We start from the raw sequence: 22,023 nt of genomic DNA, 5'->3' as shown, positions 1-22,023 counted from the left end.
CAGAGATGCATGGGATACTCCCATGTAGGAAAAGATTATTACACTGGTCTGAAGAACACTTTTAGACCTCTTGTAAATTGGAATATAAAATGGAAGAAGTGACATAATTGGGAGAAAAACCTAGAACACAGAGAGCCTTTCAGTAACTGCACAGTTGAAATAGTTGTCTGTGGTAGGGGAAAGGAGTCGCCCTGTGGTTAAGGCACTGGCCTCTGAAGTAGTGGGTACAGCCCTAAAACCTAGAGCCAGCTCCTTGCCACCCACACAAGCAGGGGATATAGATTGTAAACTCAATTAAGCATACATTCTTGATGATGGTACAAAACTACAACGTACAGTACAGTGCTGTGTCATTGCCAGATGCACATAAATATTTAGTCATCACTTTAATATATTGGGTGAAGCCATTTTAAAATGGAAAAACAAAAACATTTACAGTCTTAAATAAACTGCACATATAAACAGTGCATGTGTTCTACAACCACATAAATCTGAGGGCAGGGCTAATGTGCAATATTAACCTCTTATTGTCTTAAAATTAAATAAAAGTAAAGAACTATACTTTCAGATAACTATGTTATGACAAAGATTTTATGCGTCCCTAGTATTCATATTGAATGTAATCAGAACGTAATTAATTGCAAGCAAAGATTATATAAACATTATTTCCCATCACAAACTAGAAGATATATATATTTTAAAGCAGCAATCCCCTTGAATGACCCCAAACCCTCCTAATTACATTTTTTTCACTTACCTAAAATCAGGGTGAGCTGATCCATGATCTGCAGTTCTTTCCGGGACCCCCCCAGTTTCAGAGATATGAGTAGCTTTTTTCGTGAGAAAATAGATAAAGATATATAAAATCTCTGCAGGTTCATGAATAGAAGAAGTTACAACTTCATCTCTCGATGATGTTGCAACTTTCCATTGGCTGATGAAGCGAGTGCTGACCCTGCAGCCATTTTTTGTGACAAACCTGCTCGTCGATCCGAAACCAGGGGTCCCCGAAGGTGGAGGAGACGGACCCCACATTAACTTCACGGGACACCCCAGTTTAAATAAACTAACAATAAAATAGGCCAAAAAATTGCAAGTGGCAGAGACTGCTGCATTAATGGGTCTTTGCAGAGACTTCAGCGAGTTTTGCAGCCTGTATTTACAGCAGAAGAGCAATGTTACTAGTTCTACTTTGCCTTGGCATTATCTGTCATCGACACTGTTCTTTCAAAGGCCTCTGGGTCTACTGGCAGGACACAAAAAGAAACAATAACTTTTTGTTTTTATAATTGAATATAAACAATGTGGGATGTGACTCACAGACCAAGATGGAATAAAGATTGTTAACCCATGTAGTACTTGGAGAAGTAAAAAAACAACATAACAGAACTATACTATATTATTTTGACAGCCCCGTTCACAAACTGTGCTTATTTTCTTTACACGCTCGATGCGGCTGTAGGAAGCAGCATATTATTACCAAGACGCGCCCTTTCCTCTGTTGCACGACTGCAAAAACGCTGACACAGACCCTCATTCTCTCCCATCTCAACTACTGTAACCTCCTGCTGTCCGGCCTTCCTGCCTCTCACCTGTCTCCCCTACAATCTATCCTAAATGCTGCTGCCAGAATCACTCTACTCTTTCCTAAATCTATCTCAGCGTCTCCACTGCTGAAATCCCTCTCCTGGCTTCCTATCAAATCCCGTATCACACACTCAATTCTCCTCCTCACTTTTAAAGCTTCACAGTCTTCTGCCCCTCCTTACATCTCAGCCCTAATTTCTCTCTATGCACCATCCCGACTCTTGCGTTCTGCTCAAGGATGTCTTCTCTCTACCCCTTTTATATCTAAAGCCCTCTCCTGTCTTAAACCCTTCTAACTGACTTCCCCATACCTCTGGAATGACCTTCCCCTCAATATCAGAGTAGCACCCTCTCTATCCACATTTAAGACCCACCTCAAAACACACCTGCTTAAGGAAGCATATGTGTAGCTCCATGACTGATAATTAACACCTCATACAGTACACTAACCATGGCCCCTTGCAGACACACTTACCAGAATGCCCTCCTACTGTCTCTATACGTTCTTCCTACCAACACATTAGATTGTAAGCTCTTCGGAGCAGGGACTACTTTTCCTAAAAGTTACTTTTACGTCTGAAGCACTTCTCCCCTTTATATGTTATCTATATTATTTGTTATTTATATGATTGATTGTCACGTATATTACTGCAGTGAAGCGCTATGTACATTAATGGTGCTATATAAATAAAGACATACATATCTTAATTACGGTACAATCTTCAGAATTAAATTCATTATTAACGATGCTTTGTTACTACAATGTTGAATACACAGTCATGTTGCTGGAACGTTCTTCTCATAATTGAAACGGAAGATTCTTGCTGTCCTGCCAACACTGACTAGATTCTTACAGTTTATTGTTGCTTTGGCATTCTCCTTTACCCGTTAACGAAAGCCGTGTGCATTGCACAGTCAACTCTTTAATGGGTCATGTGGAAAAAGATTCTTATTTGCATAACGCAATGTGTTAAGTTTTTAGTCTATTTTGGGTATATCATTCAAAATGGAAGATAAGGTGTTGAGTGGTGATAAAGCGCCACACACACACACACACACACACACACACACACACACACACACACACACACACACACACACACACACACACACACACACTGTAATGGGACACTGATCCAATTAAAATGACGATTATTAACGTTTTTGTTTTTTTTACTGACAATAGTGCATTTAATACATTACAGATGATTTATAGCAGAATTAAAACGGAAGCTCAAACCTAGATCTTGTGAGTACAGAGCTCCTTACACACAAAAAAATGAATTATTTGCCTTTGAATTATACTAGCGGGTCACTAGTTAGGGATGTTTCTGCCTGTATATTTCTAGAATTTCATGTTGCAACAAACGTTCCATCTTCGAGATTAACAGAACAGGGGGGGTGGAGGGGGGGGGGGCAAATGAAAGATAAACATACACAAAGGAGATTCTGATGCTGAGCACCATAAATAAGGATTATTAACTGAATAATATTCTAGTTATATAGCAGCAATTATAAAATGATTGTTCTGATCTTTGAAAGCAATAGGTCACCATAAAATCTAGCAGAACCAATAACATGAATCGTTGTTATTTTATTATTAAATAAAAAGGTGCAATCCCACGAAGCTGGTCAGAAAACAATCTTTTGTTAAGGATTGAACAGTATAATTGGCTTCCCTAAACAAAACAAATTATGCTAATGGCAAAGATTTGGCTGCCATCATGTTCTGGAAATTAATTACATGTTGCTTTTTTTTAGGGGCCTCTGAATTGGGGAAGTATTTGTCAAATCAAGTGTTTTCTTTACCCTTATCCCACCCGAGACTTATTAGAAAGCCAATAAATTTAAGGGGAGGCGGATAGAGGCAGTTCTAGGTGTGAAAACTTGTGTTAAACACACAGTGATGTGAGACAAACAGAAACAGTCGGAGGAAACCAATCCCCTCCCAAGTCTCAGATCACCATGTTTACAGAATTACTTGATCAATATTTAAACAATATTTATGAGTCAGATTTGAGTAACAAAAGTCAATAAGCCAGATGTCACTCCCTTAAAAATGTCACTGACACTTGTGCAATTTGATCCTAAGAGGAATAGCCCATTTAAATGCTTATGTTGTTTTACATGTGTATATTTTAGTGGGAATTAATTATATGGAAACAATGATGGAATGGAGTACTGCAGAGTTTGTATAGCAATTTGCATCGGATTATATGAAGTAAACACTACATAGTACTGTATAATCTAAAAACAAAGAAGTGTGCATGCTCCATAGTAAAATATTGTTTAATACTACAATTTTAAATAAAAAAAAGTATGTACTATAACTCACAAACGTGCAATTGTTTTAATCAATATAAAAAAAATGCATGTTTCAGTGCAATACTTTACATCCTAGAATTGTAGTATTAAATAATATTTTACATTTTTTGATTCTAGAATTGGTCACAACGAGGCAGGTGCATGAAGTCGCCTTAGGATCTTTGCGGGACTCGGCTCGTATCTTTGGTCTTTGATTGATCATTTAAAGGGTTGGTTTTTTTTGTTTTTTTTAGTAATTACATTATCACTTTTTGAGCTATTTATTTATATACTTTTTCTATTACATTTATTCCTTTTCAGGAATATATTTTGTGATTTAGACAATAAAACCATCAAGCTTTACACTCATGGTTCACCTATATTTCTATACGGTTCACAAATGCACAAACATCTATATTTAATTTATATTTGTAATGAATCCCGAGTATATTTACACCTCATTAAGGAATTATATATTCACATATATGAAGGAATGATTCTTTTATTTTCTATACACATCTAAAAATAGATTAGTACAATTTAGCACCACTATATAGCAATGTTTGCTATATAGAATAAATCTATGAAGAACTTTTGTTGGTACACTGAAAGTGACCATAGCCTCTGACATCCATAGTAGTTCACAAATCATACTGTACATACATTTCCATCACCCACAAGTCTCTTTTTGAGAGTCTCCTTAAGTTTCAAATTATGCACTTCTTTTTACCAGCCTCATTATGTCTCTAACTCTATTCATATATCCCCATCTCTCCTTCCTTCACCACTTCTCTGTTCACATGAACTCCTATCTTACCTGCGCCTTCTGACACCACACAGCTATATCCCCAGCACATCCCTACAAATCATCCTCACACATTCTCTTTCTATCCATGCTTCTTCTCCTTGCTTCTGGGGATATCTCTCCCAATCCTGGTCCCTGCCTTATTCCTACATGCGCTCGTCCTCGCCTGCCAATTGCAACCTCTACTCCTTCTGGTGTCAACCCCTCCAACCTCATACCCATCCCCTGCCACCCTCCGTCCTCTCTCCCTTTCTCCTGTGCCCTTTGGAATGCTCGCTCCCTTTCAAACAAGTTCCTCTCTGTACATGACTTTTTTCTCTCTCACTCCCTGCTTCTCTTTGCTATAACTCAGACCTGGCTCACTCAGTCTGACTCTGCTCTGGAAGCTGCCCTCCTCCTCCTGCGCTCTATTCACTTACCTGACTTTGAGTCCACTTTACGCTCCTCCCTCTCCTCTCTCAGCTCTGCTACAGACCCTGACAACCTGGTCAGGAACTACAACTCTGCCTTGTCCTCCTCTCTTGATCTACATGCCCCGCTTTCTCTCTGCCGCCCTCGCCCTTCTAACCCTAGACCCTGGCTAAATTCCCACACGCGCATGATGCGTTCCTCCACTCGTTCCTGAAAACGCCTCTGGAGGAAATCTCATACTCTCGCAGACTTCCTTCACTACAAATTTATGCTGTCCTGTTTCAACTCTGCCCTCTCGCAAGCTAAACAAGCCTACTTTTCTTCACTAATCAACATGCACAAGTCTAACCCATGCCGACTGTTCTCTGTCTTTGATACTCTACTCAAACCACCCTCAGCTGCCTCTCCTTCCTCCATCTCCGCTCAGGACTATGCTGACTATTTTAAGGAAAAGGTGGAATCCATACGTCAGAACATCCCCTCTGTTTCTTCCTCCCATCCTACACCTATTCCTAACTCTCCTCCTGCCTTCCTTGACTCTTTTTCCACTGTCTCATAGGAGGATGTGTCGCTGTTGATCGCCTCTTCTTCCTCTACCATATTCCCTCCCATCTCCTAAAACCTCTTGCTCCTACTATAATCCCTACGCTCACACACATTTTTAACTCCTCCCTCTGCTCTGGAACCTTTCCATCCTCCTTCAAACATGCAACAGTCATACTATTACTCAAAAACAGCAAGCTTGACCCTACCTGTCTTTCTAACTATCGACCTGTCTCCATCCTGCCTTTTGCCTCTAAACTCCTTGAACGTCTTGTATTCTCTCGCTTTCTCCATTTTCTCAACACCTATTCTCTCCTAGACTCTCTACAATCTGGCTTCCGCACTGCTCACTCCACAGAAACAGCCCTCACTAAAATAACTGACGACCTCCATGCTGCCAAAGACAGAGGTCATTACACTCTGCTCATATTACTCGACCTCTCTGCAGCATTTGACACTGTGGACCACCCTCTTCTCCTTCACATTCTCCATACTCTTGGTATTCAGAACAAAGCTCTATCCTGGATCTCATCCTACCTCTCCCATCGTACTTTCAGTGTCTCTTCTGCTAACACCTCCTCCTCTATTGATCTCTCTGTGGCGGTACCCCAGGGCTCTGTCCTGGGACCTCTTCTCTTTTCTCTGCACACTCTCTCTCTAGGTGACTTAATAACATCTTTTGGGTTTAAATATCATCTCTATGCTGACGACACACAAATATACTTTTCAACACCCGACCTTATACCTGCTGTACAAACCAAAGTTTCTGAATGTCTCTCTGCTATATCATCCTGGATGGCCCTCCGCCGCCTTAAACTCAACATGGCTAAAACAGAGCTCCTCATACTTCCTCCCAAACCTGGCCCTACTACCTCCTTCCATATAACTGTTGGAACTACGATCATTCACCCAGTAGCCCAAGCACGCTGCCTAGGGGTCACACTCGACTCCTCTCTCACATTTGCCCCTCACATTCAAAACATTTCTAAAACCTGTTGCTTTTTCCTCCGCAATATAACAAAGATACGCCCTTTCCTCTGGTGCTCGACTGCTAAAACTCTGACTCAGGCCCTCATTCTATCTCGTCTTGATTACTGTAACCTCCTGCTGTCCGGTCTTCCTGCCTCTCACCTGTCTCCCCTACAATCTATCCTAAACGCTGCTGCCAGAATCACTCTACTCTTTCCTAGATCTGTCTCAGCATCTCCACTCATGAAATCCCTCTCCTGGCTTCTGATCAAATCCCGCATCTCACACGCCATTCTTCTCCTCACTTTTAAAGCTTTACACTCTTCTGCCCCTCCTTACATCTCAGCCCTAATTTCTCGTTATGCACCATCCAGACTCTTGCGTTCTTCTCAAGGATGTCTTCTTTCTACCCCCTTTGTATCTAAAGCTCTCTCCCGCCTTAAACCCTTTTCACTGACTGCCCCACACCTCTGGAATGCCCTTCGCCTCAGTACCAGACTAGCACCCTCTCTATCCACCTTAAGACAAACTTTCTTAAAGAAGCATATGAATAGCACTGTGGATATTCTGAACACGATACATAAAGCTTGGCCCCCTGCAGACGCACTTACAAGAACTCCCTCCTACTGTCTCTGTACGTTCTCCCTACCTACCAATTAGACTGTAAGCTCCTCGGGGCAGGGACTCCTCTTCCTTAATGTTACTTCTATGTCTTAAGCACTTATTCCCATGATCTGTTATTTATTTGATTACCACATGTATTACTACTGTGAAGTGCTATGTACATTAATGGCGCTATATAAATAAAGACATACAATACAATTAATAATTCCAGACAAAAGTCATACATGGTGCATGAAATATTAAAATATTATACATGAGTTTTGCAAACCTCAGTAGTGAGCAAGAACGCTCAGATTGGTAAATAGGAAAGTGGGTCTATCTGCAGCATGCCCACCTGAAGTTGATCAGTGTCAAATGTTGCAAGTTTATATTCGTACCCGTTATTACCAACATCATAACTGCATCAGAAGATTTAAATCCACTCAAATATCATTGTCAAGAAAATGCCTTGAGAAGTCACGTGCTAACAGGTGTGCCATGCGTGACAACTGCAGTTTTATCATAGTTCAATATTTTATCATAGGCAAGAGGCTATGGAGGAAAGTCCAGAAATCTACAATACAAAACCAGTTGTTTCTGGCCAGTGTGAGAAAGAGCTCACTTTTCATCTGAATTCCCAAGAAGATTAAGAAACGAGCAAGATAAAAATGTATGCACGATGACACAGAAAAAAACCATTATGTAGGTAAATATCTATTACTCACTGTCCTCTCCTGGGCAAGGCATGCCTGGCTTTTCTGGAATGCTGGCAAATACTAAAAATAAATAAAGGAAAAAAAAAGAGAGATTATGAATACATATACCAAAAGTGTTATCAAAATATAAACTAGATTCTGATCGAGTCTCGAGTGTCTAGCTTTCCTGTCGGCTGTACTGAAACAGGGCCTCTGGCGAGCTGGGAATGTATGTCACTTGGATGTGTTGCTAGCTGAATACTTAATAAGAAGGACAGCTCCTCACGCAATCCTGAAAACCACTCACAACTTGGGGAGAAAGGCAGACTGAGAACAGGAAACAAAAACAGAGCCGTGCTGCCCTCCGATCGCGTAACCCCACAAGGCTCGGGAGCCCACTAACATTTCTCCCCAAATAGTATTCCCACAAAATACACAGTCACTGCTGCACTGTTTTGGGATCACACTAATGCCACCGTCCCTTGTGTATTATAATCTTCAGCAATTCAAGTGCTGCATAGACCGTTCTGTGACTAATTGCCTTAACTTTTAGTCTTGATACTTTTTATAGAGATACTCAAATTGTAAAATGCTCCATTAGTGGTACAGTAGTTACCACATTTGTAGCTGGTCTGGAAAGAGACCGGCAGAAGCATAAACTAACGCAGAGCAATTTTTTTACTGTATGGAAGGTGGGCAAAACTGAAGCATTGTTAGTGGGAATTTGTGCAGAACAACACACGTGGACTTTTACATAAGCATCAGCAATTATTTAATTAAAGCGGTAATTCCAGCTGTTCATTTTCTTTTTTTTTTTAATACCACTGTTTTTAGAGGTTTTCTCCCCAGCATAAGAACCTGGGGGTACTCGGAGCTGAACAGCATTATTTTAAGCTCCAGTGACCTCCTCATACAGGAGATGCTTACCGGTGACGTTTTCTCTTTAAAGAATACCTTTGCAACCTGGATACAAGAGTTGAATCGGAAAGGAAAATAATTCTGCTTGTGCGCACGAGATGAAATTACGTCAAATGATCAATTAAGTGCTGCATGCAAGGATACAAACCCTTTTACTGCCTGCTTTGAACATTACTGTGCATCACCAAGTTGATGTGAATCGTTGCACTTAGTACCCTATTTACAATGGTGGGAAGATGGTACCAATAGTACCAGAGGGTTAACTTTAATTGAACGTCAAGTAGAATTGAAAAGAGTGGTTGCCATATTAAAAGCAGCCTCCTTCGAACTCATTGTGGAAGAACAGGGTACCATAGAAAGAGGCGTCGCAGTTCAGAACATTTCAAAAAGGGTAATACAACATATGCAACAGATACATTGATTCCACCGTCTGTCCACCACCCAATAATCCTCAATAAAATAGCTCTGTTTAAGATCCAGGTTAAAGCATTTACCGTGAATGCTGAGGCCCTCTTCCTTGTGCTTGGAATATAAGCGGAAGGCTTCTTCCAGTTCCAGTTGGGAGGAAATAGTGCATGGATCGCCTGAGAGAAGGAACCACAAACAAATGCAATTGTTACTACCTTAACATCACGTTTTCTATTAAACACTTTGGAGCACACAACTTCTTATAATTAAACATGAAGTAAAGTAACACTACATTAAAATTAAAATGATTCGATTGTAAGCTCTTCGGAGCAGGGTCTCCCTCTTCCACGATGTTACTTTTATGTCTGAAGCACTTATTCCCATGATCTGTTATTTGTAGTTATTTTTACGATTGTCATGTGTATTACTACTGTGAAGCGCTATGAACATTAATGACGCTAAATAAAGACATACAGTACATACAAAAAAAAAAATAGGATGCACATAAGTGAAACAAAGCCTTAGCACAAAGACAACACCTGAGAGCCGCAGGACGGACAGAAAAAGTATTGGCGGTTTGCTGAAGGAGCAAGCGTATCAATCCCATTTTGAAATTCAGAATGTAATATTTTAATTTATGTATGTTTATTTACCTTTACTCAGAAGAAGTAAACTTTCCACCGAGTAGTTCACTTATCAAGCTTTTCTAATTGACAGTAGATGCAATACAAGTTATTTCTATCTTTATATCACATTCAATGACAGTGAATATGGCAGCAATGAATTAAATATGGCAAACCAAATTTGTTTCATCACATTTTACCCAATAAAATTCTAAGTACAGTAGGATACGATACAGTGATAGACTATTTTCTGAAGCAAATCAAAAAGATCAACAACAAAAAGGTCAGGTGTCAAAGTGTACATTACTCTGGAGCAGAAGAAAGCAACAATTTTTATTTGATCGGTCATAGAAAGACGCAATCAATAGTTAGCCTTTGTATGACAGGTTAAAGGAGCAATCCATGTCTTGGTTTTTAATTTTCTTTTTACATTTTTTAATACAGGTTTGAAGCAGGGGGTCTCCAGAGCTGAAACCAATTAATTTCAGCTCCAGGGACCCCCTGCTTCAGGAGATACTGCCCTCCATAGGGAGTACCTGTATCTCAGCAGTTTTCAACTTCCTCTTCACATGGGCCAATAGGAAGCTGCGCCTGATGACGTCACGGCTTCCTATTGGCCCGTAGTGCCCAGGAGCTTTGAAAAGCAGTGATAATATGAGCCCCGGCGTGGCCACTGGCACCCAGTACAGAGGTAAGTACCTCCGGAAGCAGGGAGTCCCCAGAGTGGGAATTAATGGGGTTCAGGTTCAGACTCCCTGCTTCAATCCTGTACAAAAAATGGCATGGATTGCCTCTTTAAAGTGACCCACCGCGGGATAGCTTTAGTTGCCTACTTTCAGAAAATAGAAGTCATGTCTGTGTGCATCATTGTGTAGTTACTGTAATTACATGAGAAAGTAGCAGTGCGTCAAAATCTGTGTAATGTCACTGAGACCCACCACCCTTCTCTCATATAAAAACATTAACTACATAAAAAGAATGTATTGGATGTTATATTTTCTTATTAAAGTAGACAGAATGACAGATTATATGGTGTATATAACATGGCCCATTCAGACAAACTTTACAAGTCAATATTAGTGTACAATAAATTAAAATACCACCTGTGAGCACATTCACATGTCTCAGACAGGGCTACAACCCTGCTTTCCACCATTATCTCTTAGGCCGCGATTATAGTTCCTGCGCGCTTTGAACAAAAGGCCGTACCTCTATGAGGCAGGCCATAGAGCACGCGATTTGCGAAAATACCGTTGGATTTGTTCTTGCAGTGCAACGGCCGCGTCACGTGAGTGGTTCCGCCTATGAGGGCGAATTGCTCATGTGACGTCATGGCTACACCTCCCCCACGCCTCCAGCCTAGTTCATGTTTCAAGAGTGCACCACATGCGCGGCCACTATAATCGCGGCCTTAGCATACAATGCTGCCACTACAGCCAGGGATTCTGGGAAATAACATGCAAATGAGCACACAATAGGACAAGGGTCATAGCCATATTACATACAGCTTTGAAAGAAAAAAAAATCCAATATTTTTTGCATGTTAATGAGATTGTTGAAGTCACATGACTGAATATGTATTTGGCACCAACAGCTGCTAAAAGTGTAACGTGTTCTGAAAGAAACGGTGTATTGGTTTACAAGGACAGCGGCACACCAACTTTTTTTTGCCCCCCCCCCCCGGCTTACCTCCTCCATTGGCCGCCTCCCTCCTTACCTCGTGTGGCGTCAAATGACGCTGCGAGGTTGTGTGACGTCACATGACCCGTGGTGTCATTTTATGTCACGTTACCAGGGCAACCATGATATCACATAAGCCCGTGGCGTCATTTGATGCCGCGTTGCCATGGTCACGCGTCCTGAAGCCGGCAGAATCTCGGTAAGTTCAGGTTGCAATGGCCTCGGGCGGTCCCCCGGCATTTAATTTAAATGCCTTGGGGAAGAGTGCGGGACCTCTGCGCCCCCCAACAAAAAATCTCGCGCCCCCAGTTTGCGCTCCGATGTACTAGGATACACAGTATAACAAATCATGGTTTCAAAAATGTAATTACAAAAATCTTAAAATTCCCTTGGCCACGCATATGTAAACTGCCTTAGCAGTGAAACGATTTATTTTCTATAAACTTGGCAAAAGAACAAATTATACCAATTCCTCCCCCCCCCCCCTTTCAATTGTTGCATTTTCCATCAAGACAAAACCAACATGGACGTCCTTGAAAATGTCAGCATTTATTGTGCAGAGAACAAAAACAGGAAACTATTGTTTTCAAATCGGTCACTTCCCACTTAAAGGCCAGACAGGCATACACAGAAATCACAGTTTCGAACTGGCAGGAAAGTTACAGTTTTTCCTCCTTAATGCCTCTAAAAGCTTAACCAAAATGTCCTTGCTCAGTGAAAGTGCCGTGAAACTTGTCAGGCTGTCACCTGGATGATTGATCACAGCTGGGCCACTCTTTCCACATGAATACATTGTAACCATCATAAACTCCCTTATGGTGCAACACCTCCATTGATGTGCGGAATATTCAATAATCTAGTAAAGGACTACAGCTACTTTTGAGCCAGAAAACATTTAGCAACATTGCAATGTCATTGTTGGATACATTGAAAGAATTTAAAAAAAAATTATATTTCATTATTTTGCAAGCATAACATATTTACCATATATATTTACATTACCAAGGATGGAAAAATCCTGGGCGACTTTATTTTAAATATAGGAATTTAAAGTCACCGCTATTCAGTGAGGGAAGAGGGGAAAATCAGAGAGCAGAAGTCACACGAGGGGTGGGGGCCGGGAGCTAGTCGGAGGGCTGCAGGAGGAGAACTAACTGTAGTCCTCCGCATGTCCCTGCTCTCAATGCACACTGTGGCAGGGGGTGGAGGGAGGAGTGGTGTGTGTGTGAGAGTCCATCTATTGCGTGTGCGTGTCAATCTGTGTGAAAGAGTCAATCAGTGCATCAGTCACACACACACAAGGGGCGCCACCATCCCTCTCTGCCTAAGAAAACGCTGGCTCCTACGTGTTTTATATTTTTGGCCACACTTGGAATTTACTGTACATTACCTTAACTTACAAGTGAGTTTGCGTAAAGAACTACACTTTACTAACTTCACTCTTTTTGCTTAGACAGCTGACGCTAAGGGCCACATGGTCTGCGGACTGCCAGTTCAAGAGTCCTGCTCTAGTTTACCTCATAACTAAAGGGAGAGTGCAATAGTAACCTCCCATTACTGGTACTTAACTGTTGAATAGCTGTTAAGGTTGTTTTTTTGAAGGTATTCAATAATCTCACACATGTAATGCAATAGATCAAGGCCCCTAATTCAATATTTTGAGTCGGTGCTGGAGAAATGTTTTTTTGTTTTTTTTTTTAAAGTAAAAAATAAAAAAAAGAGACCAATGTTTTGCAAGTTCCGTGTAACAAGTTAAAAAAAAAAAAATTAAACTAAGTTTATCAGTGTAAATCGGTTTCCTTCAAAATCACCATTTAAAAAGGAACTATTTCACGTATTTCCGTTCTGTTAAAAAGTCAATGTATTCCTCGTCCTGCAAAAAAAGTTGTTATTTCCAGCACTCACAATGGAATAAATTAGTAAATGGTATAGTGTCTTACATCACTTGCATTACAGTTGGCCAGGAGTCAAACTCCCCACCTGCCACTACCCTTTGAGCAGGTCGCGCCTGGCACGGCAGGAAGATGGATTGGGGCGGGACACCTGTCAAACTGTAACTCAGGTGTCCTCAAGTGAGCTCAGGGAGGACAGAAACATACTTGAAAACGAGAGGTAACTCTCAATGTATTACTTCCTGGTAAAACATTGTATAAATAAATAATGAAACCTCCCGTGGAGCAGAAGGGCAAAAGCTCGCTTGATCTTGATTCTCAGTATCCATACAGACCGTGAAAGTGGGGCCTCACGCTCCTTCTGACTTTTTGGGTTTTAAGCAGGAGGTGTAAGAAAAAAAAGTTACCACAAGTGTAGCCAGGTCTCCCCACACCGTCCGTGCCCCCCCCGCCTAGCTGCCGATCGCGGGGGCCGCCGCGTCCAATGGCGGCTCCGTCCGGCGATGGCAGGGGAGAGGGCGGTCAGGTCCCGGCTCGGGAGTTGCCGGGGACGCGTGCGGCCGGTTGCCAAGGCCGCAAGCGCGTCACAAGGCTCCCGGCGCTCCCAGAGCCGGGCGGTAAGGGCGCCGCCATTGCCCCTTAGCTCGCGCATGCGCAGTGGTCGCGCATGCGCAGTTAGAGCCCCAGAGTCAGGGCGAAGTTGCGCAAGGGCTAGGTTAGGCAGGGAGAGGTTGAGGCAGCCCCCTAAAGCTTGCACAGGCGCAGTACAGCGTAGGAAAAGCCCGCGAAGCCCTAGCCTACCAGGGAAGGCTCTGAGCTGGGACTACAGATCCCATGAGCCTCTGTATGCCCCATGTGACACCAGGGAGCCAATAGGGCTTAGGAAGTCTGCAGAGGCAAGTGGATACAATTCGCGGGCTTGCAGCATGTTGAGCAGTCAGAGACCGGAGCAGCCCAGGGAAGGAGGTAGGGTACAGGAGTCAGGGACTCCCTGTACTAGGCCAGCACCCCCAGGGCCCGAGGTATCTAGTTACCCCCATGTAGAGAGTGTTGCCAGGGACTGCCCTAGGTTAAGGGACCCTGTCACTCAGGATTGCAGTTGGAGTCAGGGAGCTGTGAGGGAAGGAAGGGTGCGGGGAGCGAGTGCAGCTCCTGCCCCATATAGGTACCCACACCCCAGGTAGGCCCCAACTCCCCACTAGGTTAGTGGGTAAATGCGCAGGGAGGCCCGAGATAGGGACGCTGCCCTTAGTGTTAGTGTGCGGTCTGGTCAGAGTCACGGCTGTCAGTGCCGTGAGGTCTGACAGGCAGGCACAAGGTTGCACAGCACGTTGGCTGTCAGCATCCAGTAGGTTGCAGCGCGTTACTGCAAGTGCTGGAAGTACTAGACGTAGTTAGTCAGGACTGCGAAGGCTAGTTATAGGGGTAGAGTAGAACAGGGAACCGTAAGGGGAGCGAGGCAGGCTATTAACCCCTTAGGTCCCAGATAGCTTCTCACCCCCAGTTGTGGTACTACAGGGACAGGCCCTAGGTCAGGGTTCCTGTCACGTCAGTGCCAAGTGTTAGTTAGGGACTCAGCGGATGCTGCTGTTCCTGTGAAGCGGTTCGGACCCACGTTGGGGTCCCCAGAGACTTTCATCAGAATAGGATCGCCACTGGCGGTCCGCGTGCCAGGAGTTCGGTTGGAGGATCAGACGGATTCATCACACGTCTGACCCTTTGCGAAGCCAGTTGCTGATCCGAGTACCGGAGTGCTCGGCAGGTACCATACAGTCATAAGTGCACCAACGGGCCCTTAGTGTAACTGTGACTGCGCAGTCACCCACGTTCTCTCCATGAGTGCGGGACATTGGGTGGGATTCTCGGGACACTGGGTGGGATCACCTGGTGTTGGGGAAGCATCCTGCGCGACGCAGTAGGTGTCTCCTCTAAAGAGGGACACAGGTTATATTATGGTATTGCCGTGATATGTTGTTTGCATGTTAGTAAAGTCCTTAGTTATTATACCTCACCGTGTATGTTATTATTGATTGTCCTGCGAGGAACCACTCCCCCTTTGGTGGGAGCCATCGCAGGTGGAGGCGCTGCACCGATTGTAAGTGGTTGTCCATAGTGTAATTGCCCCAGGTTCCCCGTGGCGGAAGCTCAGCCCTCCTGTGAGCCAACAGGTAACGCACCACACCCGAGTAACAATATATGTTTCCTGCACCCCCACACTATAATCTGCGATTGGGGGGGGGGGGGGAACCCGTTACACAAGGATAACTGGCTTCTGGCGGCAAAGCTTTCATAACGACGTCACTTTTTTTTTATCCTTCGATCTTGGTTTATATTGTTGTGAAGCAGAATTCCCCAAACGTTGGGGTTGTTCACCCACTAATATCTTCATTTTATAAATGTTATTATTGTTTTTCTAAATGTCGACTTTACTGACCAAATTTAATATCTGTATATAAAAGCAATGTATTACTTTTGATTTATGGAGTTGTTCTCGAACCACAAGAGTGTGTTCTTTTTGAGTGCTGGGGACAACGTAACTTTTTTAATATAGAAGTCCCCAGAGACTTTCATCAGAATAGGATCGCCACTTCTTCAATACCATTGAAGAACTTTGGGGGGCCATTTTATTCCCCGAGCACCTATGCTTACAGATACTTGAAAGTTATAAACGTTGCGCAGTCTGAACCATTGTTTTGTATAATCCTTAGGGTAAATCCCCAGTGGCCGCTGCAGCACGTGCGCCCCACACAACAGCACAGTCCTCTATGGGGCAGGCCCCAGTGGCCATGTGTGTGGGCGCGCGCAATGCGCTGTGACACGTACGCTGGCAGGGAAAACAAGAATTCTGTCTCCCCGTGCCATGGTCACGGGCTCGGCGGACAGCCATTGGAAGGGCAGATATGCTCAGCCATGGCTGTGCATCTCCGCACATCCCATAGCTCACCTACCGGCTGCAGATCACGGCTGTAATCTGTGCACGCGCCGCCAGTCAAGCATAACAGCTATTGTACTTAATCTGTTTGACCAATGATGGCTTTCTCTTAAGAACTACCCAAACAGCGGGCAAAACAAATGCAAAGCTTTTATTTTCCCTGTAATAGTAGGAAGAGAGCAAAAAAAATCCCTTTTTTTTTTCTTTTTCCTTGGACAAGTATATAAAAAATACACACTTGTCCAAGAAAAAAAAATAAACCTATTATACATGACATATAGTTTACTTTCATCCTACAAAACAGTCTCTCGATGTTGCATTGCGAGCACGGTTGATAAACATATAATCTTTCAACATAACACATCTGAAAACAAATCTACTGTACGCCACTGCAAGTTTCCATTGCGACCAAACGAACAAGGATGTCCTTGAAAATGTCAGGCTTTATCATGCAATGTACTGTTGCGGATTGGGGAGATACATTTCAGGGGACACTATGATACAGTATGTCTGAAATCACAAAACAAATTTTGGGATGTCACTATACAGGTAGTCCTCTCTTTTCCGACAAAATGCGCCCCGCAAACCCACGTCGGATGCGGGACAGTCAGAAAGCGGGACTCATGTTAACCAGCTACGGTTTTCGTCAGATACGCGAAAACCGCTGCGGATAATGATTTTTTTTTCTGCATTATGCGCCGTCGGAAAAAACATCCCATGGAAAGAGAAACGTCGTAAAGCGAGGACTACCTGCACAATGAAAATCCACTGCCTCTACTTTTGCACTCTTCATGTACACCATCTCACACACACAAACAAACCGTTGTAGTGAGGAAGTCCGGATTAAACCCGTAGCATCACCTAAAACAGGGGTGGCCAACTCCAGTCTTCAAGGGCCAACACAGGTTGTGTATTAGGGATATCCTCACTTCAGCACAAGTGGCTAAATCAGTGGCTCAGTCATTGATTGAGCCACCTGTGCTGAGGCAGGGATTTCCCAAACACCTGGCCTGTTGGTGGCCCTTGAGCACTGGAGTTGGCCACCACAGACAGAAAACAAAGAAGCTACTAAAAACCAGAACCACCACCCCGCCAACCTCCAGGTTTAACCATCTTTAACATGTTACTACTATTGATGCGTTCTAGTTTTAGCATGGACTGCAGCTTTAACAAATCTGAATCATGTCATTTCTAGGTACAATGTTAACTGATGACTTGGTTCTAGCTATTTCAGTTAATTGACAATGGACCCTATAAAACAAGTAAAGACCCTAAACCTTATATCAAATTAAAAATCACAATAATTTTCTTGATGAGAGCATATTTTAATGTCTACTAAAAAGAATTGCAGTTCTAGATTCCATTGAGAGCAAGCGCCTTTATTTCACCAAATCAGAAACAAAGAAGCCTCCGTTTTTACTTTGGATATTTAGAATGCTCATTTAAATACTGCAATAATGTCTTGTCCATCTTAACATCATCCTTATAAAATCCTCTACAGCCAATTATAAATTCAGCTGGCAAATAAGTGTACATGCCAGTATACAGGTCTTAAATACAGTTCTCTGATTCCCCTTTATATTGAGTTGTATGAAATAGAGAAGAGAGCAACATTTAAATATTTAATGTTGGCATATAGAGCTCGTAATTCAGGAATGGATGATATTGTTTTATAGAAGGACGGACAATAACCAAGCATTATGCTATTAACACTGTAAAGCACTACCATGCTCCAATTCTCAAATATTGGGACCCGACTGCATCTCTCATATCTGATAGAAGGGGGTGATGGCTAACTTTATTTATTTTATTATTTTATTATTATTTTTTAACGTTATTCTACTGCCATTTATAGTGTACTTACCAGAATTGCATATTTTGTAAAAATAAATAAAATTATTACAGATGGGACATTTGGTAAAAGTGAGAATTGGATTATATAAGAACTAATTCAATAATATTTTATAGATATAAATTACTTCTAGCTTCTCAGAAAGTAGGATGTGAATACATGGGTTGAGTATATTACTTCTCGTCTTATAATAATTAGTCTGTTTTGTGGTCATGTCTAATTAATGTACAAAAAATACATCCACAGAGAAAATAGGTGTGAAAAGCAAATTGGACAGATTAATTCATTCTGGAATGAAAATAGTTTATATAGAGCCTCTAGATTAGGTGTGGCCAACTCCTGTCCTCAAGGGCCACCAACAAGTGAGGTTTTAAGGATATCCCTGCTTTAGCACAGGTGGCGCAATCAGCGGCTCAGTCCTTTTGACAGGGGAACATTCTCATAAGTGTGTTAGAAACCCCAAATCTACAGTGGCGAGAACATTTTTGTGAACACAAATGGTAATTACAGAAATTCCAAAGTTTTTTCATGATAACCATTTTGTCTTTTGAAACAAATGTAGGAATTAGACAAACAATGAGGTTTTAGGAGCTAAATTAAAGGGGATAATTACATTTGCGTGTTTAAATAATTAAGCAAATCTTCAGGTTTGAGTCTGGGAGCCCCCACCCTATGTAAAGATCAGAAACTGAGTTTGGTCTTCACCATACAGGTGTGTGGAAACGGGTCATGCCACAATCAAAATAAATCTCTGAGGATGTCGGAAAAGCAGTTATTGATGATCAGTCTGGAAAGGGTTACAAAACCACTTCTAAGTATTTGGAGCTCCACCAATTCACTATCAGACAAATTGAGAAAGTTCAAGACCACAGTTAGTCACTCTACCCAGGAGAGGTCGTCCCACCAAAATCTCTCCAAGAACTGGCAAATCATCGAGGAAGTCACAAAGAACCCCAGAACAACATCCAAGGACCCGTAGGCGACTCTCACCTCGTCTAATGTAAGTGTTCATGACTCAACTATAAGAAAAAGACTGAACAAGAATGGTGTTCATGGAAGGATAGCCAGGAGGAAACCACTGCTCTCTAAAAAGAACGTTGTTGCCTGTTTGAAGTTTGCCAAAGAGCACACAGATGATCCACAAAGTCTTCTGGAACAATGATCTCTGCACAGAGAAGTCAAAGGAAGAACTTTTTAGCATCAATGAGAAACATTATGTTTGACGAAAACCAAAACTGCGTGCGAACAGAAAAACCTCATCCCAACTGTCAAGCATGATGGTGGGAGTGCGATGGTTTGCGGCTGCTTTGCTGCCTCAGGACCTGGACGGCTTGCTATCATTGACACACTGGGTTTTGGGGTTCTGAGCTTGATGGGATTGTGTGTTTATCATTGACACAACCATGAATTCTGCATTGTATCTGAAGATTCAAGGGTTGCAAGTCACGCCAGCCGTCCATGAGCTGAAGCCAAAGTGGGTCATGCAGCAAGACAATGATCCTAAACCTACAAGCAGATCTAACAAACAATGCCTGCAGAAGAAGACATTATGTGTTTTAGAATGGCCTAGTCAAAGTCCGGACCCAAAACCCCATGAAAAAGTTGTGGCAGGACTTGAAGCAAACTGTCCTTGCAAGGAAGCCCTTAAATGTCACCGAGTCGAAGCAGTTCTGCCAAAATTCCTCAAAACTGATGTGACAGACTAATCAGCATTTACAGGAAACGCTTAGTTGAAGTCATTGCTAGTCAAGATGGCAGAATGGGACGTTTCGCCGCGGCTATTTGGCTGCAACCAAAATACGCCGCAGTTCTGCCGCCAAAACACTTTGCTGCAGGGCAGCTCGCCGTGGGACACTTTGCCGCGATGCCACGCACCCGACCCAACAAGCCAAGCCTGCGGCTCCGACAACTGCATGTTTCAATGACCCATGCGAGACCTAGACAGGCCGCTCCGACGTGCCATCATTAAATGTCCCACGTTTGGAACAGCCTGTCTAGGTCCGTGCAGGACGTTTAAACATGCAGTTGTGGGGTCAGGCACGTGGTGGACGGGCACAGGAATGGATATGGCAGCAAAATGTCCTTGCAGCAAAGTGTCCCTGTGCCACAACGCCAGGGGGCGTTTTAGTCACGGCCAAATATCCTAGACCGCAAAACGATGCCACCAGATACTGAATCTAAAGGTTCACATACATGGATATTAAATGTTGAATAATTTGTGGATAAATAAATGTTGAAAAAGTATCATGTTTTTTGTTTAATCAGGTTATCTTGATCTCTTATTAGCACTTCTTAGTAGCACTTTGATTAAGATCTAATAGCATTTTAAGTTGGAAATGTGAAAAATCCTAAATGGTTCAAAAACTTTTTCTCGCCACCGATGTCCTCTTTTTAGGGTCAAAGAGCATCATCATTTTGAATTCATATGTTTTTGTATTGTATTGTATGTCTTTATTTATATAGCGCCATTAGTGTACATAGCGCTTCACAGTAGTAATACATGTGGTAATCAAATAAATAACAGATAATATAAATAACAGATCATGGGAATAAGTGCTTTAGACATAAAAGTAACATTTCGGAAGAGGAGTCCCTGCCCCGAGGAGCTTACAGTCTAATTGGTAGGTAGGGAGAACGTACAGAGACAGTAGGAGGGAGTTCTGGTAAGTGCGTCTGCAGGGGGCCAAGCTTTATGTATCATGTGTTCAGAATGTTCACAGTGCTATTCATATGCTTCTTTAAGCAAGTGTGTCTTAAGGTGGGTCTTAAAGGTGGATAGAGAGGGTGCTAGTCGGGTACTGAGGGGAAGGGCATTCCAGAGGTGTGGGGCAGTCAGTGAAAAAGGTTTAAGGCGGGAGAGGGCTTTAGATACAAAGGGGGTAGAAAGAAGACATCCTTGAGAAGAACGCAAGAGTCTGGATGGTGCATACCGAGAAATTAGGGATGAGATGTAAGGAGGGGCAGAAGAATGTAAAGCTTTAAAAGTGAGGAGAAGAATGGAGTGTGAGATGCAGGATTTGATCGGAAGCCAGGAGAGGGATTTCATGAGGGGAGATGCTGAGACAGATCTAGGAAAGAGTAGAGTGATTCTGGCAGCAGCATTTAGGATAGATTGTAGGGGAGACAGGTGAGAGGCAGGAAGGCCAGACAGCAGGAGGTTACAATAATCAAGACGGAGAGAATGAGGGCCTGAGTCAGAGTTTTAGCAGTCGAACAACAGAGGAAAGGGCGTATCTTAGTTATATTGCGGAGGAAAAAGCGACAAATTTTAGAAATGTTTTGAATGTGAGGGGCGAATGTGAGAGAGGAGTCGAGTGTGACCCCTAGGCAGCGTGCTTGGGCTACTGGGTGAATGATTGTAGTTCCAACAGTAATGTGGAAGGAGGTAGTAGGGCCAGGTTTGGGAGGAAGTATGAGGAGCTCTGTTTTAGCCATGTTGAGTTTAAGGCGTCGGAGGGCCATCCAGGATGATATAGCAGAGAGACATTCAGAAACTTTGGTTTGTACAGCAGGTGTAAGGTCAGGTGTTGAAAAGTATATTTGTGTGTCGTCGGCATAGAGGTGATAATTAAACCCAAATACAATACAATATGTTTTTCATTCTTGGGTGCTTTTAAATCCTTTGCGGATCTGAAGTTTTATATAATTTATGGAATTATCTGTCTGTGAATAGTGATGTCCCAATCAAGTGCAACATCTCACTTTTTCAGGGTGTGTCTGAAGGTTAATTATGGTTTGTAGTTTTGGGTTGGTTTCACCAATGTAGCATCCTTGGTCACATTTGCTGCACTGAATCATATA

General features: G+C 42.7%; 1 protein-coding gene across 3 annotated transcripts in view; it reads right to left on the bottom strand.

Annotated features, from left to right (window-relative positions):
• Window positions 1–22,023, bottom strand: part of PRKCZ (protein kinase C zeta) — a 185,783-nt gene that overhangs the window by 136,482 nt on the left and 27,278 nt on the right. For 2 of the 3 annotated variants that reach the window (XM_075604845.1, XM_075604843.1), the window contains 2 exons: window positions 9,330–9,419; window positions 7,948–7,998 (listed from right to left, as the gene is read on the bottom strand). In XM_075604845.1, the coding sequence (XP_075460960.1) occupies window positions 7,948–7,998; window positions 9,330–9,419 (141 nt within the window). Of the gene's footprint in view, window positions 1–757; window positions 901–7,947; window positions 7,999–9,329; window positions 9,420–22,023 lie in introns of those variants that run through there. The other variant, XM_075604846.1, reaches the window with a different exon arrangement.

This window comes from Ascaphus truei, chromosome 6, assembly GCF_040206685.1.
Source record: "Ascaphus truei isolate aAscTru1 chromosome 6, aAscTru1.hap1, whole genome shotgun sequence".
In the NCBI taxonomy this organism is placed as follows: Eukaryota; Metazoa; Chordata; class Amphibia; order Anura; family Ascaphidae; genus Ascaphus; species Ascaphus truei.
This window is presented reverse-complemented; position numbering and strand designations above follow the sequence as displayed.